Source organism: Acyrthosiphon pisum, chromosome A1 (genome assembly GCF_005508785.2).
Source record: "Acyrthosiphon pisum isolate AL4f chromosome A1, pea_aphid_22Mar2018_4r6ur, whole genome shotgun sequence".
Classification (NCBI taxonomy): Eukaryota; Metazoa; Arthropoda; class Insecta; order Hemiptera; family Aphididae; genus Acyrthosiphon; species Acyrthosiphon pisum.
This window is the reverse complement of record NC_042494.1, coordinates 131,914,759-131,926,670: the sequence shown is the minus strand read 5'-3', so window position 1 is coordinate 131,926,670 and position 11,912 is coordinate 131,914,759. Positions and strand designations below refer to the sequence as shown.

Here is an 11,912-nt window from a genome sequence, read left to right as displayed (position 1 = left end):
AAATTAAGGAAAAACGGGAATTTTTACGCAAAATCTGTTTTCGAGAAAATTGATTTTGGTTTTTGGTGTAACTTTAAAACGAATGACTGTAGATACATGAAATTTTCACTGGTTGTTTATATTTCCATTTTCTATACATAATAAATTTTTCAAAATATTTTGATTTGTTTTGAGCTGTTTACGGACAATTCCAGTTTCCAATTTAATTAGTTTTTTTTTCTATGAATGTCAATAAAACTTTATTTGTTGAGTAAAAATACTTGAACATTGTATACAAGGCTCCTACTATATTGTTACAATGGCATTTGAAAAATATTAAAAATCCTTAGTCACAGTTTTTTTTTATTAGCATTTAAAGTTCAAAAATTGACAAAATATGGAAAAATCACGAAAATTACCTAATTATGTTGAGTTTATAATTCGTAAAAATTTTTCTTTTTAGAACTAAGATTTTAAAATGTTATACAAGATTCCTTATAAGATAATCTACCTTTATCAAAAAAAAATTGTCTATAAGGAAAGTCAAATTAAATTTTTATGAGCGTTTGAAAATTTATATTTTTATAACATATGATATTTGCTCGATTACTCATGAGACGATTTTCTTATTTTGTTGTAATTAAAAAACGAATGATTGTAGAAACTTGAAAATTTCACTGAATGTTTATATTAGCATTTTATATATACGATAAAATAATATTATTTGTGGGTACTTGAAACTTCTAAAGTATACTATATTATATATCAATGATAGTACCACGGTTTGTTGTTGATGTATAACGCGTTATCTAAGGAATATTGTGATATGATTAATTTGGAATTTATTATTGATACCTATTATAGGTCAATTTTTTTTTAATACTATAGATAAGTATACCTATAATAGCTATGTCTAATACCTAGACTGACAAACCGTCTCCACTCAGAATCGTTTTTCTTATCCAGTGATATTATATCATTGAATTCAAATTTAATACTATCCATTATATAGTGACCCACTTGTAACCTACTGTACAGCAGAGCGACATACACTTTACCACCTTTTTCATACTGATTTGAAAACCAGTTACATATGCACAGTTCATAGATCGGTGTCGAGACAAATTATACTTAATTATAGACCGATATCGAGATTAAGCGTATTACCTAAATTATTTGAAAAAATATTAGAACCAAAACTTAGTATACTATACAGATCTAATTGACAACTCTAATAGTGGTCGTGACTCGTGTAGATGCTATATACACGAACTCAAAAAATCTTTCGATGGTGTCGATCATTCTAATCAGTAAGCTAAGTACCATGGGAATTGATATCCAATAATAAACTGGTTTTCTTTGTACCTTACGGATAGAAATACATACCCCAAGTCCGAATCAAAATGTGCTATAAACCTCAGTCATCGAAACACCGTTAACAACGTTAACACATTTCACACTGCTTAATATGATATTTTATTCCTGGTTGGCAAATTTCCAATGACGAATACCATCTCTGAAATAAAATACAATCAATTATGTTATAAAAATATAAAACAATTAATATAATATTATAATTGATATTATTTTATCGATTTCAATATAAATTTTGAATTTCAAAAAAAGTAGCAGGTAAGTGGATGTTGGTCTGATGTACAGTAGGTTACTAATGGGACACTGTTTTAGTTTTATGGTTGGTGTTAAATTTGAAATCAATGGTATAATATTATTGTAGAATGCAGGTGTACGAAAAACGATTCTGAGTGAAAACGGTTTGTCGGGCAAGGATATGTTATATTATTATTATTAATATTACGGTAACCGGTAAGTTGAATTAATACTATTTGTATATAATAATATACTTCAGAAGTTTAAAGTACGCACGAATAATATTAATAATATTATAAAATATAAGACAAAGCTAAAATTGTTCTTCTTAGTTTAAATATTCAATTGCATGTAAACAGGACATAAAATAACTATAAAAAAAGACTGGGTTTTTATACTTTTTGTCATAGAATGATAACCTAGTTACGTGGAACCTTGTTTTACATTTCCAATCCTTTCCTAATACCAATACAATTTGAACATTTTACACGTTTTGAACTACAAATTTTAATTTTCAACTTGCATTTCACGTTGGGTTCCATCACTGGTTGGCCTCCCTCTTCATAGTATTCAAGTTAAAATATTGTACATAATTTATCAAATTTACTTATTATGCTGTCAAGCATAGATTGTAAATATCTAATAAAATTAAAGAATAAAATAAAAAAAAAAATTTTCAACTTGATAAATTTCGTCAAAATTTTAACTTTAAATAATTATAAAAAAAAACGTGTCTATGTATTTTGAATACTTTTTATCTACTATTGTAACAATTTAACATTGTATTAAATTTCCAAGCTTTTTGACCTAACGAATAAAAATTTAATGATATTTATAGAAAAAAAAATTAAAAAAATTGGATCTGAATAATTCCGTAAGCAGCTCAAAACAAGTCAATATAATTTGAACATTTTATCGTGTATAGAAAATGCTGATATAAAAATTCAGTGAAAATTGCATGTATTTACAGTAATTTTTCTTAGAGTAAAAACCAAAATAGATTATTTCGAAAACAATTTTGTCCCGTTTTTCCTTCTATTTTTTTCCCCAGTTCTTTTAAAAATTATTGGGAATTATTTTAAATTTTGACTTCCCGAATGCACCAACTTGATTTAGGTACTTTCCCATTGAACAAGGTACTGTTGATGAAAAGTGAAGCTGTTTTACTGACCCAAACGGTGATAACGGACACATAAAAAATGTAAATTTAAAAAAATGTAAATTAGTAATCTATATAATATGGACACTCTCTTATGTAGAAGAAAATGTTTTGATGTAAACTGGATATATAAATTATTAAAAAATAAAATTAATTATCTCGAAATCTTATATTTATTACCCATAAATGTCACTTGAGAGGCACTCCGTTCGTATCCTTTGTTTTATATACCTACTCACACACAAAACTGTAGTAGAATTTCTCGGTTAAATCGGGTTCTGAACTTATGTATCAAAATTAATAATTTCGATTTCTTCCATGATTCGATGACATTATTATTGTCTAGACTCTACATGTATAAATACTTTTAAATTTTAATTCATAATATTATATGTATTTAATTATAATTTATTGTATTATATATTATTCTGATTCTTTTTTATTTATGTTATAACGCCATTAATAAGTTATTTTTTTAACTAAATTTAATATGTATTTTGTTTATTTTATTTATCTGTACCTACTGTTTGACTCGTAGGTGTAATCATCTTTTATCATGAAATTAAAATTTAAAAAATAATATCTGTTGAATAATTGAAGTGAAAAAGGGAGTTTCTATTAGAAAAACAGAAGTTTGTATTATCATAGGATTATCCTTAAGCAGTACAAAATATTTCAAGTATTCGCAAATATATTCTTCAAGTGTAATTCAAAATACCAAAAAATCAGAATTTGAATAGGTATATGCATAACATGAGCATAAAAAAGGACGGGCATGTTAAAAAAATCCCCTTGAGTAACTATTCGTGATTCCGTAACACAGCAGATGAGCAGCCAGTATTGAAAAAATAACATAAGAAATCGATGTAACAATCCATGCTGTTTTGGCGGACAGAATTGAGAATTGAGATGCATCAAACGTGTTCAATATATCGAAGCCGATGGTGGGGAATAGCAGTTTGAACAGTTTTTAGATCACGTGATGTATACCAGGACAATATTATTATGTACTGTATGATAAGACAATCGATCGAGTTCGGAGGCGTACCCTGTACATTAACACTACTATTTTACTTAGTTACCACTCATCAGGCCGGGTGCATTTGAAGTTAAACGTCCGACGCAACAGTATGTTGTCCGTCTCGATGTACTCGTGCACTTTCGTCGCCGCACTGCTGTTCTTATTGGTGTTAGGTGCAGAGCAGTCCGGTGCTAATGAAATCGTAAGATGAATTTTTTTCTATTCACCTATCTTTTACTTGTCTCCTATTATAGAATATTGATTGTCGTAAGCAGCTTGCAATAACGATCGTTCAAACACATTATTTAATATTATGTGATAACGATTTGTTCATATACAAAATTTAGATTTAAGAATAAAGACAACTTATGACATTTATGACATTTATGTGCATATGCATAGTGAATTTAAGTGTCACATAACGCATAGTTTAACATGTCCATTAATGCCTTAATATTTGAAACATAAATCGACTATGCATACGGGAATTGGACATTAGTTAATAACTTATTAATACTAGTGTCCACTATAACTTTTAAGCATATTGTCAATGAACGTACAATTTAATTTGAAAACGTATTCTACGTTCAGTGATTTTTATTAAAATTAGTTTTATAAAATTACGATATTTTGGACCAAAATCATCCCAAATTAATCGACCAAAATAACTATTAGTACACCTAATTAATTTTACCAACCTATTTAATATTATATTCTATCCTCCCTATTTTTTTCAGAGTCATCTACACTAGACTTACCAGTTTTCTTTATTATCTTTATCACCTACGTCCTACATGATTGCATATTGTTTATTACCTGATTTTATGGATAAAAGTGCAAAACCTTGAACATTTTTATAACATTTTATTGTTGTCTGTGCAAAACATTAACGAAAGAAATGATCAATTATTTATTATTTATTTTGGGTCCAGGCCACAAATGGAGACATTTACAGTTTCGTCGTCCATTCGAAAATCAAGTACAGATATGCACAGACTGTTGTCTCTAGCCGCGTGGCCAACAAGAAAAACACTTCCCACGAAGTACAGTTCTACGTAACACTTCCAGAATCTGCATTTGTTTCTAAGTTTTTGATGTAAGATTCTATTTAATATATATTTTTAGACCATGAACTCCATATAATCGATCCTGTTTTGGATTTAGGGAGATAAACGAAAAAGTTTACGCAGCTTACGTTAAAGAAAAGAAAGAGGCCAAAGAAGAATATATTGCTGCTGTTAACTCGGGTCAGACGGCTGCTCATGTCGAGCAAAAGTATGTTCAGTCTAGTAACCTTATAATTTAAAATCATATCTGACCTTAAACGTCGACAATCTACTAACATTGAATTATCCGTAGTGCAAGAGATTCAAATAAGTTTACGGTTTCTGTAAACGTGGAAGCAGAAAGCAAAGTGACGTTTAATCTCACATACGAACAGTTGTTAAACAGGAAGTTGGGAATTTATGAAAATATAATAAACTTACAACCCGGACAAGTGAGTACACAATTGTCAATTAGTCATTATAACTGTTGAAATTCTAATATTATCTTGTTGTTATATAGGTTGTTAAAAACTTGCAAGTAATAGTAGATATCGAAGAATCTTCAGACATAACAAAATTGGAAGTGCCAGACATAAAAACAGCAAATGAAATTGAAACTAAAATTAGTAGTACGTGTTTAATTAGTTAACTATTTGATATACGTACCTAAATCCTTTTTTAATCATCGACGCAATAAAAATTTCTGATTTAGACAATTAGTTATAACTAACAAAAAAATGCAAATAAAACAAATATGTTTTATTTTAATTGACACATAACTTTTCACAATTTCTTATGAATCAACACATAACTACACAAAATTTCACAATGATTTATAATTATCATAAACTCGTATTATTGTACCAAATTAGAAATATTTTATCTTTTTTTATGAATTATAATTTATAAGTCATGAGCATTATGTACTTTGATGCTATTTTAATTAATTAATAATAATAATGTATTACAGAAAACAAATTGGCAAAAATTACCCATGAGTCAGGCAACAAAGTGACGATAACGTGGAGTCCAACTGTTAAAGATCAGATAAAATTTACGGAACGAGGTGTTAAAGGCCAATTCATAGTTCAATATGACGTAGATCATAAATCAGCGCCAAATCAAGTTCTTGTATGTTTATTGTTTTAAATAAGTTTAATATACCTACCTATATACCGAGTGATCCATTTAACATATGATACACATTACTTCAGAAGACACTAATGACTAATGTATTGGAAAATAATTCTTAATCATTATTTCAAGTCGAAGCAAAACAACACTTAATGATCTTTGATATAGATACGGGCTTATCTCTTTTCAATGGTTAACAATTTATCTTTATGACTTTCGTGAACAATGTTTCGACATTTCGTAAGATTGGCGCTAGGAAGGGGGTGCATACTGCATAGTGAGGGGCCCGCCTTTAAAGTAAGATGCCTTTAATTAGGGCATCCAAAACCTTTATTTGCCCACTGGTCCCAGAAAACCTACCCGGCTTACCCCGTCATTGATTCACACGCTCAATACATCAATTATTGCGCGACACTATAATTTATTCTACATAACATTATTTTGGCACTCACGGCTCACGCAGTCACAAACTCAATATGTTGGCAGAATATTTTTTTTAATCATAAGTAGTGATAAATTGTATTTCTTTAGACCGCCATTTTTTTATCTTCAATATTTTTATGGTTTTTACTCTTTTGAACGACAACATATATTTTTAATTTCATATTCTAAAGCTGAATATAAAAGTGTCTTTTTTTATTCCCAACTTAGTCGTATTTCAGTAAAATAAGTATTTTAAAATAACTTCTATTAAAAAAAGTGTAATACAACTTGTATAGTGTATACTAATATAATTTTTCTTCTATATCCTATTTATTTTTAGAAATACCTTTTAACAAATAATCCACATATAAAACCGAAAATAAATTAGTTTTGATTACAAAACCAATATTAATTATTTAGTTAAATTATTATAAAGTAGGTACAATTAGTTTTTATTTAACTATGGAGGTAAATATAGGTAGATACAAAGTTCAAGACTGAGATTAATTAATAATATGGTATATGATAAAATCCAAAAATATTCAAATTAAACGTTGATATGATTACAAATGTACTCCAAATTAAGTTCTTGTAAATTGTTAGTAAATAAATAAAATTCATGAAAAATTACTTGTAATTCGTGTATTCAAGAGGTTTACTATTATTAATATAATTGTATTCATAAAAATAAATTTAGGTTTATTATTTATAATTAAATTATAATGATTTTGTAATCCACACTATGACTTTTAGATCGACGATGGATATTTTGTTCATTTCTTTGCACCAACAGATTTGAAACCACTTAAGACTCACGTAATATTTATACTTGACGTTAGTGGCTCTATGAATGGACAGAAGATAACACAAGTAAAAGGAGCTATGAGTCAAATTCTGTCAGAAATCGATTCCGAAGACTTTTTCACGTTGATACTTTTTTCGAGTTTAGCTCAGGTAAACGTGCAATTTTCTTATACCCAGAAATATATTGTTTGCTGGTAACTATTAAGTATTGTCAATGGAACTTTCATGTGACAGATTTGGACAATAAACGCTACTCAAAATACGTCAAATTACTGGGACGATAGAGGCAGGAACTTGAATAATTTTGAGACAATGGGAGAAAACCATTTTATTTTCTCGGCAAACGAGCAGAATATACAATATGCAAAGAAATTCATTCAGGCCTTGGAACCGGATAGCAGTAAGACCCGATATAGGGATAAGACATATTAAAATTCATAGTATAACCCACATGAAAAAATATAGATTGACTGTTATAAATGTGTATTATGATACTAGCCACAAATATGGAAGATGCCTTGAACAAAGCTCTTTCGATCGCCAAATTGGGCAAAATGCGTTTCAAAGATAGTGCTAAAACACCAAAACCTATTATTGTGTTTCTGACCGACGGCGAAATGAACGAAGGGATTACTAATCCCCAGGCATTGATGAAATATGTTTCTGATATTAACGTGGATAAGTGAGTTAATAACTACTGATGATTGATAATTACTACTGTAGTATAAGACATTTATCTTAGTATTAATAACTACAGCTAGGTCATCATCTGCAGGGCGTTGAAAAAATATGATTTATTACAACCAATGGTAAAATAGTAATACAAATATTGTTATTATTAGTTATCCGATCTATAGTTTGGGATTTGGCAAAGGGGCGGATATTGAATTCCTTAAAAAACTTTCATTAAACAACACCGGTTTCGCAAGAGTGATTTATGAAGCTTCAGATGCGTCGTTACAATTGCACAATTTTTATAAAGAAATATCTTCACCAGTCTTGTCCAACGTCACTTTCCAATACGTTGATACTCAGGTAAAATTGTAAAAATACACCTACACTGCAGTGTTTGAGGACTTGTTTTATAAATTATATACCGATGTACAACTTACAGGTTGACAACGTTACTGTGACGAAAAAATCATTTAACCTATTATTTAAAGGTACAGAATTAATAGTAGCCGGAAAATTGAAGGAAGGCGAATTGCTTGATTTTAACGGCACTTTGAATGCCGATTCCACTGAAGGGGATTTCAATGTTCCTATCTCATGTTTTGGTTTCCCAATCGCTCCTCATGACGCATTTCCACAGACAAGAAGAATAGGTAATTAATTGTATTTTTGTAACTGCTGTACACAATGTATTTGTGCATTGCGCGTGTGTTTAGTTTCATAAACAACTTACTTGTATTTGTTGTAAACTAATAACAGGTCATTTAGAAAAATTATGGGCGTATTTGAACATACAACAACTGATGGATAAATATGAATTAAACAAGAACGAAAATTCTGCGGAAAAAGCTAAAGCACTCGAACTAGCATTAGAAGTAAGTACCTATTTATAAATCTATATGTTTAACTACAGAAGTTGTGTTATAATTATTTATATAATATATATTTGTGTGTATCTGCTTTTTAGTATTCATTTGTTACTCCGCTAACGTCCTTGGTCGTTGTCAAACCTAACGATACAACTACATTGGTGGCTACAGAGAAGATCAAACCACTTAATGATGGATTTATTAGTAGGTACCACTGTAAATTAAAATTACGTTAACTTTTAAAATATATTTTTTTGGGGTCACGGGGTTTGGGAGTGGTGGCAAATTTGTTTCCTTTGCCACTTCTACTAGTTTATTATACTTTAGTTTATTTATTTATAATGTTGCGGTCATATGCTTAACTGTAAGGACGAAATTTAACATTAAATAATAGAGGCATGGAGCAGTAGAATAAACAATACATTAACATGATTAGTTGATAAAATATTAAATAACAATGAATGCAGAATAAGGACTAGATAAAAAGATACCAAATTTTAATGAGTTAAAAATAAAGATTAAAAAAATATTTTAAATAAAATGATATATTGTAAGGTAAATTAAGTGATTGTGTAGATGATGATTATTATTATTATTATGTACCTAGTTGAGTTGATTTGATAGTTTTAAATCAAGGCTTTAATTACCTAATAATAATAATTAATAGTTGATAATTAATTGTTATAGACTTGCGAGGTGGGAGACTTAATATTAATTAAATATTTCTTACCATTATCAATTTTTATGTGAGATTACTGTATATGAGACATAAGCTGTAGAAATAAAACAAAATAGTCAAATAGAATACAATTAATATAGGTACTTACTTTTATTATAAACAAAACATAAGATCTCAAATATTGTACAAAACTAATTATTACTAAACCAACAAAGAAATAAAATATGAAAAAAAATGGATTTACTATAAATGCGACTAAGCAATGACAGAACTATGAACAATCCGCTAAGTGCTAAAGCCTTAGTAGATTATTTTGATATATTTGTTTCAGCTTTTCAATTAGGTGTACGTAATAAAACTATTTATACTTAAAATGTTTTACCAACATTAACGTTAATTTGTTTAATACATTATTTAAGTTCCACCTGGTTCGGGCTACAATCATCTACCACAGTTTATACAAGGACGTGCATCAGCACAGTCTTCTTATTTATTATCACGAGGAAATTTATTATCAGGTAATAACATAAAAAGTCCATTCGTTAATATTAATTACGTTCAAGATCCCAAATGCCAATGTATTTAGTATAGGTAATAACAATTTATTTTAGGACGTAAGAATAAATTAAGCCACTACAAATATAAAGGAATCATGAATTTCGAAGATGAAGATGATATATCTGCACAATTTCTATCGTCATCTATTTCAAGTAATGTTTTTGGGGATAGAGATGAAACCACGACAACCTCAGCTGTTGATTCTCCCGCTATGATAACAGGCGAATCCAATTCTACATCGTTGCACGATATCAAAGAACTAGCATGGTTGAGAGATTCTATTACATTGAACTCAACTAATATAGTTTACCAAGTATCGTTGAACACTGTGAGTGAACCGTAATCGTGACTAGTACAGATAGTCTTGTTTGATAATATTATTACAAATTTATGTTGTGCGTTTACTGTTTAATATTTGTTTAGAGTGGTCTATCATATCAAAATTGTACAACACCTAACCAAATCGATGGTAATTGTAAACATTTAAAAGACTGCGTTGTGGCTTCAATCCTGAACTCATTTGATACATACCTTTCACTGTTTTGTCCAATAGAAACATTGTAAGTACAATATTATTCGTGTGGTGTACTATCATTATGTATTTATTTTGTATTGTTAACATTTGAGTGTCTGTGTATAGGAAGTGTCTGCAATTCGTTGGTTTAAGTAATTTAATATTTTGTAAATACACTTAATACTCGATTCTACCAATTAATTTTCTTTTTCTTTTGCAAATTGTATTCACACTTAAGCGTAATTAGTTTTTAGTTTTAGTATAAATTCAATAATATCAAATTAAATTATTATTTTTTTTAAACGGGACCCAGAAAAAGTGGGACACCAATAATTATTCATAGAATTGGTAGGGAAATGTTTTTAATTAATAGGTATCTTATATAGTTATGTGATTAGAGAATGCAAATATTTTTAAAACTTTAAACATCAATTAATGGCTTAGTATTGTGTGTATTTAAATTTTTCATTTAATATATTGAAATCATTATTTTGTATATTACTATATTACTGAATAATTTATATTATAAATATCTATTAAGTAATAATGGTATATATTTTTATTTTATTTACAGGTATGCTGGAATTTGTTGTTTAGTGTAAAATGTTTGAATGTTCATTTATGTTCGACATCATCATGAGTGCCACCTGAAATTTATACAGTCTTCATTACTATTTTATTATTAATATTAGTTATAATATAGTAAAAAAGTACATTTAGTCATTTAGATAAATATAAATTTCAATTAAATTTTTTAAATGTATCAAATCAAAATCGCGGAACTTAGATCTGATTAGCGAATACTGAATAGTGATTGCATGAAATCAAAAATCAAAATTTTAATTTGATTTCTACATGTCGATATTTTGTGTTTTCTGATTAAAATTTAAAATAATTTATTGATATTATAATTTTATGATTTTTATATTGTTGCACATTATGGTTGTACATAAGGTTTTTATGTTGTCGCACATAAGTTGTACGTATTATTGTTTTTAATTAGTTTTTGACCATCGTTTTTCTTTTTTTTTCAATTTAAAATATAAATTTTACATTTTTAGGAATTTAATGTTGATTTATATCTAGGTACGAGAAACCTGTCATCGTTCGCGTGGCCGTGTAATTTACCCAAAAAAAACGAAATATTAGTTATTTATTATCTACACATACACATATTTTGTTATTATAGACCTATGTTCAAACATCATCATTAGGGCTCGGATTTATATGTATTAAAAAATCCAAAATTATGTAAATATATATGTAATAATAAATCACTTTATATGTGATTAAAAAATGAAAATATGGAATACAAAAATATTACAAAAAAATATAAAACATTGCTTTATAAATGACATTATTATCTATAATTTACTTATTTTACTACCATTATTCATCTTGAAAGCAATGAGATACCATATACATGCTCAAAGTTGTCAAAGTTAA

The 11,912-nt window shown here is 28.2% G+C and overlaps 1 protein-coding gene across 1 annotated transcript; it reads left to right on the top strand.

Moving 5' to 3' along the window:
- The first annotated feature begins 3,813 nt into the window (after window positions 1–3,813).
- LOC100159569 (inter-alpha-trypsin inhibitor heavy chain H4) lies at window positions 3,814–11,637 on the top strand. Its single transcript, XM_001943144.5, has 17 exons — window positions 3,814–3,969; window positions 4,700–4,863; window positions 4,932–5,042; window positions 5,127–5,265; window positions 5,334–5,442; window positions 5,784–5,944; window positions 7,124–7,324; window positions 7,409–7,574; window positions 7,673–7,856; window positions 8,017–8,209; window positions 8,289–8,499; window positions 8,606–8,721; window positions 8,814–8,919; window positions 9,814–9,912; window positions 10,006–10,280; window positions 10,376–10,512; window positions 11,041–11,637. The coding sequence occupies exons 1-17, from the start codon at window positions 3,877–3,879 to the stop codon at window positions 11,066–11,068; spliced, it is 2,493 nt and encodes an 830-aa protein (XP_001943179.2). The 5' UTR covers window positions 3,814–3,876; the 3' UTR covers window positions 11,069–11,637.
- Window positions 11,638–11,912: the final 275 nt, after the last annotated feature.